The following is an 18,729-nucleotide window of genomic DNA, read 5'->3' on the forward strand; positions in this document are numbered from 1 at the left end:
CATGGCTTTTGTGTATTGCATTGTCCCCTTTATCTGTAACTTGTATGTCGGAACAAACGTAAGTTGCTGCATTTATTTTAATATTTGCAATTTCCTTTATAGGACTGAGAAGAGGACGATTATTCCGTTGTTTGTGATTTTCACTTATAAACTGAAGGACAATGACATCTCTGACGGTTGTCGCTTTGTTACTCCTTGTCACTGTGGGGGAGACTTATGGCGCCAGCACTCAAGAATTTCAGAACAGTGAGGGCACCGAGCAAGAATTCATTTACATGAACAGAGAGAGGCGATCAGCAGAATCATCAGACAAGTGCAGCTACACATTCATTGTGCCCCAGCAAAAAGTCACTGGGGCCATTTGTGTTAACTCCAAGGAGCAGGAGACGGTGTTTGAGAGCAGGGTGCACAAACATGAGATCGAACTGCTAAATACTGAACTAGTCAAGCAGAAGAGACAAATTGAAACTTTGCAACAGCTGGTAGAGGTGGACGGGGGCATTGTCAATGAGGTCAAACTCTTGCGGAAAGAGAGTCGAAACATGAACTCTAGAGTGACCCAGCTGTACATGCAGCTGCTGCATGAAATAATTAGGAAAAGGGACAATGCACTGGAACTATCACAGCTAGAAAACAAGGTCTTAAACCAAACAGCAGAAATGTTACAACTCACAAATAAGTACAAGGATCTAGAACACAAGTACCAGCATTTGGCCTCTTTAGCAAGTAACCAGTCTATAGTGATTGCACAGCTTGAAGAACAATGTCAAAAGGTGCCGCAATCAAGGCCAATACCACAGCCACCCCAGCAGCCGAACCGAGTGCTACAGCCTCCCAACTATAACCGTATAAACCAAATATCTACCAATGAGATACAGGGAGATCAAAACCTAAAAGTTCTCCCACCACCCCTGCCTACTATGCCAGTAGTCACCAGTATACCTACGTCTACAGACAAACCTTCAGGTGAGTGAAGTATAACGGAGGTTAAGGTCATGGGCTAAACTTCCTTTAACTTGTCTTTTTTTTTTGTGGATATATATACAGTAACTTTTCAAATGGCTGTAGTAACATTTACATACAAACTGATTTCTGCTTTCTTTAGCTTTTGGCCATTCTATTTTACCAAACAAAAATGCAAGCATTTTTGCTAAGTTTGTAAAATAAATAATTCTGTGGAAAATAACATTCATATATAAATTTTCAAAATTTATGCAAGTATAGATGCCATTGTAAGTAAGGAACTGATCTATACCTCTGTACTAGAAATGACTACAACTCTTTTGGTTTCTTGGGGATGTATGGCCTAGCTGCAGATGAGCATGGGATGTATAACCCATATTGGTTTGACAACCTCTGATTAGCAATTTTGAGTAATGATAGGCTCTTTTCTGACAGTGTTCTTTCCTTAAGTTAAACTCATGCGCTGGGTAACCTATACATTTAAAGTAAGGTGATGAAGGAACCTATAAAGTGGCATCCCTCAACCACGGTACTCCACTGTAAAACTCCAAAAATCCAATAACCTATCCAGAGTGGTATATGTTTTTCTTCACTGGCTTTTTTTCACTATTTTAATCATTTAATGAGCGTTTTCCGTCTGAAAAAAATCAATTATATTGGTGTAAACAATGCTTTAAAGATATAACAGACAAAAATGTATGGAATAAGATTAAAAATAGTCCTAAATGGATCTATTTGCCTAATATAGGTCATCCCATTGAGTGCCCCATAGAAAAACTCCTGTGCGGGTAGGAGATACCCTTTACAAGTCACTAAATCATTTCCACATATTTCATATTGCAGCCTTTAATTGGGGTAAAAGTTGGTAAATACTTATTGGCAGACAGAAACATTGCAGATTTTATTTTTTACTTCTTGTGAGATTCCACTTCATAATTTAGGTATAATTTTTTCCATTACTATTAAAAGGGAATATTTAGAAAAGCATCTGTCTGAGTTTAGTAAGAGCACAGACTTTGCTTACAACAGGCTCACTGGAAATATAAATTAATTAGGACATATAATTGAAGTCTCAGACAATTGCCAAACTCTGAACTAAGTCCAAGCACCCTGGCAAAAAAAATATTGGTGTTTGGAAAAAAGATTAAACAAAGAGCAGTTTTAATATGGAATATTTTAGACTTTGCCTGTGAGGAACAATCAGTAGGAACGTATATATGAGCCAAATAAGCAAGGCAAAGACATGAATGCCATATAAGTATTGAGGAAAAAGTGCATAGAGCTGCCATTGATTTTAGACAGGGACCCATGTTATAAAATCAATATTATGTGACTAATGGCTTAATGTAAAGTTAAAGTGCATCTTCCCTGCTGTCAGTACGTACAATTGCAAAGACTGTATGTACTCATCTATGTTTTGGATCACCCACTTTTGTTCTAAGGGTCCCTTGATAAGCTGATCACAAATTCTGATGCTTGGATCTGAACCTGACACAAGTGTTCACTTTCCCCACACTGCCCACTCTAGGTAAAATTAAGCATTACATGTCACATATTGAAAGCAAGTAGAAGTTGGGTCAACCAAAGAGAAAAAAAAATGCACTTCATAGCCTCTATGGTTAATAGATGCAAATGATTCTAAATTAAATTACTTAAAATTATTATTTTTTTTTCAGGAAGATAATTTAATTCTGCTTTTCTTGTTTGTTTTTATACGTAGTAGCCAGAGTAAAAGGCATGGCTGTAAAGGATTAGACCACTATGCCTTCCCACCCCCCACCACATCCCATAAAATATGTATCTTCAGACCCATGTAGGAGATTCTAGAGATCATGGAAAATCTAAGGTAGCTGGGTAAAAATAAAAACCCCTCTTAGTCCTTCTTCACACTTTCGCGTTTCCAGTATGTGAGGTATCTTTTTTTTTTCTCGGCAACTACACATATACATTATAGTCTTTGGTGCTATGTCCGTGCAAAACACATGGAGACATGCCCGTTTTTTTTTTGGTAGCACGGATGACAAGTGCCAATACAAGTCTATGAGTCCGTGAAAAACAAGTAAAGCACAGGGATAGCATCCGTATGCCATCTATGTGCTGTCCATGTTTAACAATAAAAAGTAAAGGAGAAGCTTTGTAATTTCTTTCTTTCTTTATCCATACCGGAAAAACACTGATGACACTGATGGTAAAAACAGACACTGATGACACACTGATGGAAAACACTGATGGCACTGGTACCGATTTATCAGGTACATGCTTTATACGGATGAGTGAAGGGGGCCTTTTTTGGCAAATTAAAGCGAGTTTAAAGACGTGTAAACTGTACAAGGGATCTGCACTAACATTCTCCCTGGTGCACTCTCCCTGGTTGCATTGGAGAGTGAGCCACAAGCTTTATTGATGCATAGGTCGAATGCATTTAAAACAAAACAAAACCATTGTAAGATCATGATGTCGCAATATGAATAGACATCAAGGTTTTAGCTTTTTCCCTTCTTGCTTGCTGTTCGGGCTCTGGATGCATTTCATATAGGCAATGAAACTGAATAAAGCACTGAATGACGTCAGACAATGAGTACATACTTTCCACAGCAGACTAATCCCTTCCTCATCCAAAAAAATACCCCCTGAAGGATCTTTATGCAGCTGACGTACATGGAGATCCCGGCAATAAGCCTTGTATAAATTGCAGAGGTTTTTGTGTTCAGTTCCAGCGATTTTTCCATTTCCAGTGCAATTACCGAATGCCTTTGGCGTGAAGATATGAGTCCACGTGGACTGACCTCAGCTGCAGTGCTTCTCCTGAACTCCAGGGACTAAGAAGATTACCAGAAACTTCTAGTCTCTCTTCTGGACCCGCCAAGTTTCCCGACATCAGATCACAGTTACAATTCTTTGTTTTCTTAATCCGCAGTATAAGAAGTTATCATAATTATTGTGGGCTGCAAGGAACCCCAGGGGAAGGAGAGTTTGGCAGGAAGGGAAAATTGACCAACTAGGCTTCAGAGGTTTGAAGGTGTTGACCCACCACAGGGGGGCCATGGTGTTAGTCACCAGGGTCCATGTTAAAATTTCCTACAGCTTCTAGATCAAAGTCAAGGCCAAGCACAGCTGTCAATCAGCACACTAAAAAGTCTTTAAAGTGTTAAGCACAGTAGAAAACTAGAAGAAAACTTGGCGTACTTCATTCATAATATTGGTAATGGCCAAATCTTCTGTACAAGGAAGACAAATAATCCAGATCATAGTATAAGACCTAGAAGATTCCCAAATAATAGCTAGACTTTGGTAGATAGGGTCTTTTCCTGCTGAGCTTTGCAGAAATACACTGCTCAAAAAAATATAGGGAACACTTAAACAATAGAATATAACTCCAAGTAAATCAAACTTCTGTGAAATCAAACTGTTCACTTAGGAAGCAACACTAATTGACAATCAATTTTACATGCTGTTGTGCAAATGGAATAGACAACAGATGGAAATTATTGTCAATTATCAAGACACCCTCAATAAAGGAGTGGTTCTGCAGGTGGGGACCACAGACCACATTTCAGTACCAATGCTTTCTGGCTGATGTTTTGGTCACTTTTGAATGTTGGTTGTGCTTTCACACTCATGGTAGCATGAGACGGACTCTACAACCCACACAAGTGGCTCAGGTAGTGCAGTTCATCCAGGATGGCACATCAATGCGAGCTGTGGCAAGAAGGTTTGCTGTGTCTGTCAGCGTAGTGTCCAGAGGCTGGAGGCGCTACCAGGAGATAGGCCAGTACACCAGGAGATGTGGAGGGGGCTGTAGGAGGGCAACAATCCAGTAGCAGGACTGCTACCTCAGCCTTTGTGCAAGGAGAAACAGGAGGAGCACTGCCAGAGCCCTGCAAAAATGACCTCCAGCAGGCCACAAATGTGCACGTGCCTGCACAATTCGTTAGAAACAGACTCCATGAGGATGGTCTGAGTGCCCAACGTCCACAGATGGGGGTTGTGTTGACAGCTAAATGCGTGCAGGACGCTTGGCATTTGCCACAGAATACCAGGATTGGCAAATTCGCCACTGGCACCCTGTGCTCTTCACAGATGAAAGAAGGTTCACACTGAGCACATGTGACAGAGTCTGGAGACACCGTGGAGAGCGATCTGCTGCCTGCAACATCCTTCAGCATGACCAGTTTGGCAGTGGGTCAGTAATGGTGTGGGGTAGCATTTCCTTGGAGGGCCGCAATGCCCTCCATGTGCTCGCCAGAGGTAGCCTGACTGCCATTAGGTAACGAGATGAGATCCCCAGACCCCTTGTGAGACCATATGCTGGTGCGGTTGTCCCTGGGTTCCTCCTAATGCAGGCCAAGGCCAGACCTCATGTGGCTGGAGTGAGTCAGCAGTTCCTGCAAGATGAAGGCATTGAACCTATGGACTGGCCAACCCGTTCCCCAGACCTGAATCCGATTGAACACATCTGGGACATCATGTCTCGCACCATCCACCAACGTCACTTTGCACCACAAACTGTCCAGGAGTTGGCGGATGCTTTAGTCCAGGTCTGGGAGGAGATCCTTCAGGAGACCATCCGCCGCCTCATTAGAAGCATGCCCAGGCATTGTAGGGAGGCCATACAGGCACGTGGAGGCCACACACACACACACTACTGAACATCTTTTCCTTGTCATGAGGTATTTCCACTGAAGTTGGATCAACCTGTAATTTGATTTTCCACTTTGATTTTGAGTATCATTCCAAATCCAGACCTCCATGGGATATTCATTCTGATTTACATTGATAATTATTATGTTTTATTGTTCTGAACACATTCCACTATGCAATGAATACAAATTTGCAACTGGAATATTTCATTCAGAGATATCTAGGATGTGGTATTTTAGTGTTCCCTTTATTTTTTTGAGCAGTGTATATTAGCATTTAAAGGTTAGTAACTTGGCTCATGCTAAATTTTCGCACATTGGTCGTCGAGGGCACAGGCAATTTCAGAAAAAGCAAGCTGGTGAAATGTAAATGTATTTCATGAGCTGATGAACACAGACAGGTATTTATATATGTAGATTGGTAATATAATAAATTGGTTTGATAAGTAGAGGCCAAAAAAGTCTTCCGGTTGAAGTGCCACCTGCAGGTCATTGTGTCTTTCTGCAGGTTTATGAAAATGAATGTTTAAACCGTATTTAGTGATAAAATCGTGAATGTGTGGTTTATTTGGCTCTTTTCTTGCTGAAGGGAGCAAGTTTACCTATCAAATGTTTGTGTCAGGCGAAGTAATCAGCGAAAAAGCAGTCCATGTTTACAAATGTATTTCCATATGTGACTCACCTGCAGTGAAGTGTGTAATCCTCCAATGTGCCTGAAATAGGCTGGGCAAGCACTTGAGCAAGCTGGAAAGACCCCAAGGCAAATGTTTGGATTTGTTTGTGATGTCTGTAAGCAGCTTTGTGGTAGTGTGCTTTCTGGTAATGTGGTGCCACATGCAGGTCATTTTTCCTTACTGCAGGTTTATGAAAATTAATGTTTAAACTGTATTTTGTGATCAAATCGTGGATGTGTGGTTTGTTTGGCTATTTTCTTACTGAAGGGGGCAAGTTTACCTTTCAAATGGTGTATAATTTGTGTGTGTGGGTGCAGTATGAACGGAGATACAATGTAATCACCGAAAAACAGTGTTTAGAAATAATAAAATAGATAGGATCCTGTTTTGCAGCAAAAGAGCATACAGACAGGACAGCATGGGATCGCAGTTGATTCTTTTTGTGAGGGCTCGCTCATACTAGAGCATAAATCGGACGCGTGCAATCGGATTGCACTTGGCCCAATGTTATTTAATGAGGAAGTGCAAATCTGTGTATTTTTTTCTCAGCTGTATTGAGCATGAAAAAAAACTGCAGCATGCTGTGATTTCATTCCGAAATGTGATGGGTGTGAGAGAAAAAAAATTGGGTGCTATGTAGACTCTCAGTAGAGCATCTGATTATTACAGATACATTACAATTCTGAAACATAGGAAATTGTAAATGGTCCGACAAAAGATTAATAGCTGTAAAGTGAAAAAAAAAACAAACAGATTGTATATGGACAGAACACAAGTGAAACAAGTGAGAAAAGTGAAAGAAAAAAAAAAATCGTCCCACTCTCCTGGATGAGGATGGGGCCGATTTATGGAATGCACATGCAGCATGCTGCAATTGGTTTCTCATGCCAAATCGGCACGAGAAAATAATAGTTATCTGCACTGCCCCATAGTATGACATATGTTTTATCGGATAGCGCTTGGCAGTGTTATACGGCAGTGTGAGCGAGCACTCATTTGAAATTCACTCCCCATGAGCTATGGTATGATCAGACCATGTTTCTGCACGATCAGACACAGCTATTACACAGTATAAAGCAGGGGCACATTAATAAAATCTCAGCACAAAAATATTTTTTTTAAACACCTCCAATTGTGGAAATTATTATTATTCAAAGATTTATTGATCAAAATGTACTTTGTTTACCCTTTTAATGAGACCAAAAGGGTACTAGATAAGTGAATGGGAGCCTATGAGTATGTTTAACTTATGTGCAAGCAACATTTCTGGTGTATATGGTAAGTGGATATGGACACACTTTATAGGGATTGTCTAGTGCCTTTACCTCCGCATCAGGAGGTGATCAGCACTGATGACATCGCTAATAACATATACCTGCTGGGACATGTGAAAACTGTCAGGTATCAGGCAATTGTCCTAGATATAGATGTGAAAACAGCGGCGTCCCACTACCCTCCCATTGTGGAAGTGAGGCTTGCCAGACAATCTCTGGAAATAGCAGTATTTACAGCGTGATCACTAGGGAAAAATATTTGTCGATCTTCGTTACAGAGTCCTCCAAACAGCTAAAAACTGCAAAGGGAAGTTAAAGGGCCTCAGGACCACCTCACACAGTGCATTGGGCATGAACAGGACAAGGACAGGAGAACACTCACTGAATTATTCCCACAACCCTTCTCCTACCAGCCCAAATTACCACTTTTTAAGGCATATGAAGGAAAGCAATCAGCCAATAACTAGTTCAATTCCTGCTTACAGTGCAAATTGCCTCTTCAGAAAGAAAGAGGACTTTTACTCTACAGCGCCACCTATTGGTAGTAGCGATCCTACAAGTCACAATCAACCCTTTAACGAGTCTTGTAGTATGACTTAGGATACAAGCCAAATCAGAATCTCAATTTGCAGACACGGTGTTTCGAGCTGTTGGCTCTCGTCAGTGCAAAGTATGAGATCTGATTTGGCTAGGTGAGAGGCTCTGGACTAGGGTCTAAGAAGTAAGGTTTCTCCTTGCGGAGAGTGACATGCCAGCTGTGGCTTGTCAAGGTAAGGAGACTTATTCGCCGTGCAATGCTCCTCTGGGAAAATAATATGCAAATTGCCTCTTCAGAAAGAAAGAGGACTTTTACTCTACAGCGCCACCTATTGGTAGTAGCGATCCTACAAGTCACAATCAACCCTTTAACGAGTCTTGTAGTATGACTTAGGATACAAGCCAAATCAGAATCTCAATTTGCAGACACGGTGTTTCGAGCTGTTGGCTCTCGTCAGTGCAAAGTATGAGATCTGATTTGGCTAGGTGAGAGGCTCTGGACTAGGGTCTAAGAAGTACAGTGCTTACAGTGCTGCACTTTTTCTTCCAGAAACAGCACAACTTTTCCCCATGGGCCAAGTCTGGTGTTGTAGCTCAGTTTCATTTCAGTGAAAACTGTAATATCAGATGCAGTCTGTATAGTGGTTCACATAGCGTATCCACCCTTTGCAGAAAAAAACGGCGTTATTTTTTCCAGATATTGATGAACACCTTTTCTGAACCCAATTCACACTGTAGTAAGTCAATTGGTTTGTCAGATGCAGTTTGTGCTCACTCGGTTATACAATTCACATTTAATAAAACAGACGATAAATTGAATAAAACAATAGACGAACCTTGTCTTCATAGACACCTCCCATGCTGCAAATATGCAAGTCATTATTATATAGCTGTGCAGCATAACTTACACATGAAACCAACATAAACATTGTCAGCATGTGAAATTCTGAGCTAGAAATGGTCATTTTCCAAACAAAACTACTAAAAAAACAGAATATTTTTCTAACAGATAATAGCGGAGATCTTAACGCTCATGGTTTCCAGTAATAATAATGTAACCTGGCTGTACAAAAATATGTGCGAGTTACACTCACTTTCCATGGTTTGGTGGCATTTATTTGTTGAGCTATATCTATAGAAACTCAAAATATTTCATTCCGTACCCAAAACAATAACCTCTGTTCGGGACCACACAGCGAGGTGTTATAAGAACATATACCCAGCCAAAACACACAAAAATGAAGTAGCCGTAGATGTGGCCAAGGGGGAATATTGTAAACATGTGGCTGATTCATGAAAACAAGCCTTAATTCCAAGCTTTGCATTGCAGCAAAACCAATGATTTCTCATTACCTAGTCATCAGTTAATACATCATATCATTAAAAGAGGACAATGTTTACGTGGCTGTGTGCATCCCCGTGGTAACGTGCATGTGTGTTATGGGTATTTCCTTTTAGCTTTGCACTAGCAGGTGTCTAGGAGCCTTTTCTGAAGAAACCTAGTACACGGTCTATCAGGGATTGTAATAAGTTATCCAAGTATCCAAAGGATAAGTGATAACTTATCAACTGCTGGTAGTCCACCACTAGGATCCCCACCAATTCTGAGAAAGGTGCTATCTAAATAGAGGATGTGGGTGAGCATGCATACTACTATTACCGCTCCATTCATCCTCCATGAGACTAAAAGTGATATCTTTGGCAGTCCCATAGTCAACTCATCCAGCGGTTGGGCGAACGTTCAACTTTTTTTCCACTCAGAACCTGCAGAGCTCCTTCTTGGGCTCAATGACGGTCCAAGCTGTCAGATTTTCAGCATCAGTAAGATATCACTTAGCTTATGAATAGCTAATAACTAACCAACTTAGCTTCAACTCTTTAAGGTGACCATTCATTATAAAAGTTAACCACTAGCGGATATCCGTTCCGCCATTCAGCTGCAGGTTTTAAGAATTATCAATGAGGAAAGGGAAATAAGCTACTGCCAGTAAGAGTCAGGAGGCCTCCATACACATTAGTTGGTCAGTGGTCCCACCAAAATGGGTTTGGTTGGCGTTCATCTAATGTGAATAGGCATCTCTGTAGTTAAGAACTGGTAGGGTTTCGCAGCAGATGAAAATAGGGACAGACAGCCATGTAGGCAAATTAGGTCCACCATCTGAAATAAAATGATGAAAGGAAGCATCACAGTTTATAATTATGAATTAAAACCCATCATATAAGAATTTGATAAAAAGAGATCCATGATGACCGTCCTATACAAGCGGTTTACCTTTTCGGAACAAGGGACATGAAGTCTACTTCCATCCCACAAAGGACCATTACAAAGTGACAAAGTTATTTTTTGGTGGTATTTATCCCTTTCTCCTACTGCAGGACCTGCAGAGTGGATTTGTACAGTGATATCCAGAGCAATTTTCAACTTCACTATCTACTACACAAAGGGGAAAGTTGAAGATGAAAAGTCTCAGACAGGTGATTTGTGGAACATTATTACTAAAGGTACTGTCACACTTAGCGATGTTCCAGCGATATGACGCGGTCAGGATCGCTGGTACATCGCTAAGTGGTCGCTAGTGAGCTGCCACACAGGCAGATCTCACCAGCGACATCACAGGGGTCAGGGGTCGCTACTCACCTGTCAGACGAGGCAATCCTGACGTCCTTCCGCCCGCGTCCACGCGTCGCTCATCTCCACAGCAGGAAGCCCCAGCAGGAAGCTGATGACGAGAAACGGCCCAGGACGTTCTCACGCGATCAGCGATAGCCAGCGGGGGAGCGGTCAGAGGTAAGTATCAGACATAGCGATATCGCTAGTGATATCGCCTTAGTGTGACAGGCCCTTAAGGCTTTGCATCCTACACAGACAGGGGCTGGCTGGCACTTTTCAACCTGGGGGGCAATCACAAGGCAGTGGCCGTCCAGTCGCGGTGCTTTTGCCCTGCTTATCTCTGACCGCTGCATTAAAGAAGAGGAGATAACAGGCTTTAAAAACAGGGTGGTACATAGATATGGGAACAGAACGAAGCTAGTTGCATATATATGGAAGCAGAACCAAGTTTGCTGCCTACATAGATACTGTAACAGAAGCAAGCTGACTACATAGATTGCTACGTAGATAAGGAAACTAACTGGAGCTTACTACAGAGATAAGGGGGCAGAACCGAGCTTACTAGAGATATGGGAGCCGAACCAAGCTTACTACAGAGATATGGGGGCAGAACTGAGCTTACTACAGAGATATGGGAGCAGAACCGAGCTTACTACAGAGATATGAGAGCAGAACCGAGCTTACTACAGAGATATGAGAGCAGAACCAAGCTTAATACAGAGATATGGGAGCAGAACCAAGCTTACTATAGAGATATGGGAGCAGAACCGAGCTTACTACAGCGGTATGGGAGCAGAACCAAGCTTACTACACAGATAAGGGAGCAGAACCGAGCTTCCTACAGAGATTTGGAGCAGAACCAAGCTTACTACAGACATATGGGAGCAGAACCAAGCTTACTACATAGATATGGGAGCAGAACCAAGCTTACTACAGAGATATGGGAGCAGAACCAAGCTTACTACAGAGATATGGGAGCAGAACCAAGCTTACTACAGAAATATAGGAGCAAACAGAGCTTACTACAGAGATATGAGAGCAGAACCAAGCTTACTACAGAGATATGGGAGCAGAACCAAGCTTACTATAGAGATATGGGATCAGAACCGAGATTACTACAGAGATATGGGAACAGAACCAAGCTTACTACAGAGATACAGTCATATGTAAAAGTTTGGGCACCCCTATTAATGTTAACCTTTTTTCTTTATAACAATTTTGGTTTTTGCAACAGCTATTTCAGTTTCATATATCTAATAACTGATGGACTCAGTTATATTTCTGGATTCAAATGAGGTTTATTGTACTAACAGAAAATGTGCAATCTGCATTTAAACAAAATTTGACCAGTGCAAAAGTATGGGCACCCTTATCATTTTCTTGATTTGAACACTCCTAACTACTTTTTACTGACTTCCTGAAGCACTAAATTGGTTTTGTAACCTCATTGAGCTTTGAACTTCATAGCCAGGTGTTTCAAATCATGAGAAAAGGTATTCAAGGTGGCCACTTGCAAGCAGTTCTCCTATTTGATTCTCCTATAAAGAGTGGCATCATGGGCTCCTCAAAACAACTCTCAAATGATCTGAAAACAAAGATTATTCAACATAGCTTTTCAGGGGAAGGATACAAAAAGTTGTCTCAGAGATTTAACCTGTCAGTTTCCACTGTGAGGAACATAGTAAGGAAATGGAAGAACACAGGTGCAGTTCTTGTTAAGCCCAGAAGTGGCAGGCCAAGAAAAATATCAGAAAGGCAGAGAAGAAGAATGGTGAGAACAGTCAAGGACAATCCACAGATCACCTCCAAAGACCTGCAGCATCATTTTGCTGCAGATGGTGTCACTGTGCATCGGTCAACAATACAGCGCATGCATAACGCCTTTTTGTATGACCAAACAACTCAATCTTTGTTTCATCAGTCCACAGGACCTTCTTCCAAAATGTAACTGGCTTGTCCAAATGTGCTTTTGCATACCTCAGGCGACTCTGTTTGTGGCGTGCTTGCAGAAACGGCTTCTTTCGCATCATTCTCCCATACAGCTTCTCCTTGTGCAAAGTGCGCTGTATTGTTGACCGATGCACAGTGACACCATCTGCAGCAAGATGATGCTGCAGGTCTTTGGAGGTGGTCTGTGGATTGTCCTTGACTGTTCTCACCATTCTTCTTCTCTGTCTTTCTGATATTTTTCTTGGCCTGCCACTTCTGGGCTTAACAAGAACTGTACCCGTGTTCTTCCATTTCCTTACTATGTTCCTCACAGTGGAAACTGACAGGTTAAATCTCTGAGACAACTTTTTGTATCCTTCCCCTGAAAAGCTATGTTGTTTTCAGATCATTTGAGAGTTGTTTTGAGGAGCCCATGATGCCACTCTTCATAGGAGAATCAAATAGGAGAACTACTTGCAAGTGGCCACTTGAAATACCTTTTCTCATGATTTGATACACCTGGCTATGAAGTTCAAAGCTCAATGAGGTTACAAAACCAATTTAGTGCTTCAGGAAGTCAGTAAAAAGTAGTTAGGAGTGTTCAAATCAAGAAAATGATAAGGGTGCCCATACTTTTGCACCGGTCAAATTTTGTTTAAATGCAGATTGCACATTTTCTGTTAGTACAATAAACCTCATTTGAATCCAGAAATATAACTGAGTCCATCAGTTATTAGATATATGAAACTGAAATAGCTGTTGCAAAAAACAAAATTGTTATAAAGAAAAAAGGTTAACATTAATAGGGGTGCCCAAACTTTTACATATGACTGTATGGGAGCAGAACACAGCTTACTACAAAGATATGGCAGCAGAACCAAGCTTACTACAGAGATATAGGAGCAGAACCGAGCTTACTACAAAGATATGGGAGCAGAATCAAGCTTACTACAGAAGTATAGGAGCAGAACGGAGCTTGCTACAGAGATATGGGAACAGAACAGAGCTTACTATAGAGCTATGAGAGCAGAACTGAGCTTACTACAAAGATATGGGAGCAGAACCGAGCATACTACAGAGATATAGATGAGAATGGAGAATACTCCAGAGATATGGGAGCAGAACGGAGCTTACTACAGATATATGGGTGCAAAACCGAGCTTACTACTGAGATAGAAAAGCAGAACGGAGCTTACTACAGCGGTATGGGAGCAAAACCAAGCTTACTACAAAGATAAGGGAGCAGAACCGAGCTTCCTACAGAGATTTGGAGCAGAACCAAGCTTACTACAGACATATGGGAGCAGAACCAAGCTTACTACAAAGATATGGGAGCAGAACGGAGCTTGCTACAAAGATATGGGAACAGAACGGAGCTTACTATAGAGCTATGAGAGCAGAACGGAGCTTACTACAGATATATGGGTGCAAAACCGAGCTTAATACTGAGATAGAAGAGCAGAACCCGAGCTTACTACAGCGGTATGGGAGCAGAACCAAGCTTACTACAGAGATATAGGAGCAGAACCGAGCTTACTACAGAAATATAGGAGCAAAACAGAGCTTACTACAGAGATATGGGAGCAGAACCAAGCTTACTACAGAGATATGGGAGCAGAAACAAGCTTACTGCAGAGATATGGGAGCAGAACCAAGCTTACTGGAGAGATATAGGAGCAAAACGGAGCTTACTACAGAGATATGGGAGCAGAATGGAGCTTATTATAGAGATATGGGAGCAGAACCAAGCTTACTAGAGAGATATAGGAGCAAAACGGAGCTTACTATAGAAATATAGGAGCAATATGGAGCTTACTATAGAGCTATGGGAGCAGAACTGAGCTTACTATAGAAATATGGGAGCAGAACCAAGCTTACTACAGAAGTATAGGAGCAGAGCGGAGCTTACTACAGAGATATGGGAACAGAACGGAGTTTACTACAGAGATATGGGAGCAGAACCGAGCCCTAAGAAAAAAATAATGGAACCTGAGTGCCCCTATCAAAACTAATAATGTCCCCATTTATAACAAATAATGTCCTCTGAGTGCCCACAAAGCTCTGAATATACAGAATAATGGCCCTACATACCACAAAACACAATATGATGGTCCCTGAAGCCCTTTATTATACATTGAGGACTCCAGAACTCCCTATATATATATATATATATATATATATATATATATATAGTAAAATGGCTACATAGCCCCTATATAAAATAAGATGTTCCCATTGCCCCTAAATATAGTATGATGGTCCCCAATGACCCTATATACAGCATGAAGGTCCCCCTGCCCCCTACATATAGTATGAAGTTCCCCACTGATCCCTTTATATAGTATGAAATCCCCACTGCCCCCTATGTGTATACAGTTGAAACAAGAGGTTTAAATCCACTATATACTATATAAAAACACAAATCTGCATGTTTTTCTCTGACATGAAATTAGAATAAACATTTCCCCTTTTAGGTCATATATGTCTTTTTATATAATGTATGGAAACGCCTGGTTTCAACTGTATAGTATGATGGCCCCACTGCCCTGTATATATAGTATAAAGGTTCTCACTGCACCAAATAGTTTGGTGGCCGCAGCTGCCCCCATGTATATAGTAGGATGGTCCCAGTTCCCCCATATATATAAGTATGATTACCCCAGTTCCCTCTTATATAAAGTATGACGGACCCACATCCCCATATATATAGTATGGAGGCACCAGTTCTCCCCATATATAGTAAGATATCCCCAGCTCACCCCATATACACTGTATGATGACCCCAGTTTATATATATATATATATATATATATATATATATATATAGTAGAATGGCTCCAGTTCCCCCATGTATATAATAAGGTGCCCCTAGTTCTCCCATATATATATATAGTATGATGACCCCAGTTCCCTCATATATATAGTATGAGGGCCCCGGCCCCCATATATACAGTAGGATGACCGCAGTTTCTCCCATATATACAGTATGATAGCCCCAGTTTTCCCCCATATATACAGTATGATGGCCCCAGTTTTCCCCCATATATACAGTAGGATAGCCGCAGTTTTCCCCCATATATACAGTATGATGGCCCCAGTTTTCCCCCATATATACAGTATGATGGCCCCAGTTTTCCCCCAAATATACAGTAGGATGGCCCCAGTTTTCCCCCATATATACAGTAGGATGACCGCAGTTTCTCCCCATATATACAGTAGGATAGCCGCAGTTCCCCCACATATATACAGTATGATGGCCCCAGCCCCCATATATACAGTATGATGGCCGCAGTACCCCCCCCCTTATATGCAGTATGATGGCCCCAGTTTTCCCCCATATATACAGTATGATGGCCGCAGTTTCCCCCCATATATACAGTATGATGGCCACAGTTTCCCCCCCCATATATACAGGATGGCCGCAGTTCCCCCCAATATATACAGTAGGATGGCCGCAGTTTCCCCCCATATATACAGTAGGATGGCCGCAGTTTCCCCCCATATATACAGTATGATGGCCGCAGTTTCCCCCCATATATACAGTATGATGGCCGCAGTTTCCCCCCCATATATACAGTATGATGGCCGCAGTTTCCCCCCATATATGCAGTAGGATGGCCGCAGTTTCTCCTCATATATACAGTATGATGGCCCCAGCACCCATATATACAGTATGATGGCCACAGTTTCCCCCTCCATATATACAGTAGGATGGCCCCAGCTCCCCCCATATATACAGTATGATGGCCCCAGCCCCCATATATACAGTATGATGGCCCCAGTTTTCCCCCATATATACAGTAGGATGGCCCCAGTTTTCCCCTATACAGTATATACAGTAGGATGGCCGCAGTTTCCCCCCCATATATACAGAATGATGGCCGCAGTTTCCCCCCCATATATACAGTAGGATGGCCGCAGTTCCCCTCCATATATACAGTATGATGGCCGCAGTTTCCCCCCCATATATAGTAGGATGGCCGCAGTTCCCCCCCATATATAGTAGGATGGCGGCAGTTCCCCCCCATATATACAGTAGGATGGCCGCTGTTTCCCCCCATATACATATACAGTATGATGGCCACAGTTTCCCCCCATATATATAGTATGATGGCCGCAGTTTCCCCCCATATATGCAGTAGGATGGCCGCAGTTCCCCTCATATATACAGTATGATGGCCGCAGTTTCCCCCTCATATATGCAGTATGATGGCCCTAGTTTTCCCTCATATATACAGTATGATGGCCGCAGTTTCCCCCTCATATATGCAGTATGATGGCCCTAGTTTTCCCCCATATATACAGTATGATGGCTGCAGTTTCCCCCCATATATACAGTAGGATGGCCGCAGTTTCTCCTCATATATACAGCATGATGGCCCCAGACCTCATATATACAGTATGATGGCCACAGTTTCCCCTCCATATATGCACTAGGATGGCCGCAGTTCCCCCATATATACAGTATGATGGACCCAGCCCCCATATATACAGAATGATGGCCGCAGTTTCCCCCCCCATAAATGCAGTATGATGGCCCCAGTTTTCCCCCATATATACAGTATGATGGCTGCAGTTCCCCCTCATATATACAGTAGGATGGCCGCAGTTTTCCCCCATATATACAGTAAGATGGCCCCAGTTTTCCCCCATATATACAGAATGATGGCCGCAGTTTCCCCCACATATATACAGTATGATGGCTGCAGTTTCCCCCCATATATACAGTAGGATGGCCGCAGTTCCTCCCCATATATACAGTAGGATGGCCGCTGTTTCCCCCCATATATACAGTATGATGGCTGCAGTTTCCCCCCATATATGCAGTAGGATGGCCGCAGTTTCTCCTCATATATACAGTATGATGGCCCCAGCCCCCATATATACAGTATGATGGCCACAGTTTTCCCCCATATATGCAGTATAATGGCTGCAGTTCCCCCCCATATATACATTAGGATGGCCCCCGTTTTCCCCCATATATACAGTAGGATGGCCCCAGTTTTCCCACATATATACAGTAGGATGGCCCCAGTTTTCCCCCATATATATAGTAGGATGGCCGCAGTTTCCCCCCATATATACAGTAGGATGGCCGCAGTTCCCCCCATATATACAGTAGGATGGCCGCAGTTTCCCCCCATATATACAGCATGATGGCCGCAGTTTCCCCCATATATGCAGTAGGATGGCCGCAGTGCCCCCCATATATACAGTATGATGGCCCCAGCCCCCAAATATACAGTATGATGGCTGCAGTCTCCCCCTCATATATGCAATATGATGGCCCTAGTTTCCCCCTCATATATGCAGTATGATGGCCCTAGTTTCCCCCCATATATACAGTATGATGGCCGCAGTTTCCCCCTCATATATGCAGTATGATGGCCCTAGTTTTCCCCCATATATACAGTATGATGGCTGCAGTTTCCCCCCATATATACAGTAGGATGGCCGCAGTTTATCCCCATACAGTATGATGGCCCCAGTTTTCCCCCATATATACAGTATGATGGCCCTAGTTTTCCCCCATATATACAGTATGATGGCCCCAGTTTTCCCCCCATATATACAGTATGATGGCCCCAGTTTTTTCCCATATATACAGTAGGATGGCCCCAGTTTTCCCCCATATATACAGTATGATGGCCGCAGTTTCCCCCCATATATACAGTAGGATGGCCCTAGCCCCCATATATACAGTATGATGACTGCAGTTTCCCCCCCCATATATGCAGTAGGATGGCCGCAGTTCCCCCCATATATACAGTATGCTGGCCCCAGCCCCAATATATACAGTATGATGGCCGCAGTTTCCCCCCATATATACAGTAGGATGATCGCAGTTCCCCCCATATATACAGTATGATGGCCGCAGTTCCCCCCCATATATACAGTAGGATGGCCCCAATCCCATATATACAGTATGATGCCCCCCCATATATACAGTATGATGGCCCCACAGCCCCGTTCATTTAAAAAATAATAAAGTTTATACTCACCTCATCCTGATTCCCAGCACCGCGGCCTCCGTGTCCTCTTCTGGCCTGTAGAGCGGCGCGAGACAATGACGTCACTGCGCTGCCTGCGTGCACAACACA

At 42.5% G+C, this 18,729-nt stretch overlaps 2 protein-coding genes across 11 annotated transcripts in view; one reads left to right on the forward strand and one right to left on the reverse strand.

Annotated features, from left to right (window-relative positions):
* RALGPS1 (Ral GEF with PH domain and SH3 binding motif 1) overlaps window positions 1-18,729 on the reverse strand; it is a 1,264,350-nt gene that overhangs the window by 605,099 nt on the left and 640,522 nt on the right. The window lies entirely within an intron of this gene.
* ANGPTL2 (angiopoietin like 2) overlaps window positions 1-18,729 on the forward strand; it is a 57,029-nt gene that overhangs the window by 12,979 nt on the left and 25,321 nt on the right. For both annotated transcript variants that reach the window (XM_073541179.1, XM_073541178.1), the window contains exon 2: window positions 103-966. In XM_073541179.1, coding sequence (XP_073397280.1) covers window positions 162-966 — 805 coding nt within the window. In that variant the 5' untranslated portion in view covers window positions 103-161. The remainder of the gene's footprint in view (window positions 1-102; window positions 967-18,729) is intronic.

Source organism: Dendrobates tinctorius, unplaced genomic scaffold (genome assembly GCF_039654945.1).
Source record: "Dendrobates tinctorius isolate UK_male_01 unplaced genomic scaffold, ASM3965494v1 ptg000120l, whole genome shotgun sequence".
NCBI classification, from domain to species: Eukaryota; Metazoa; Chordata; class Amphibia; order Anura; family Dendrobatidae; genus Dendrobates; species Dendrobates tinctorius.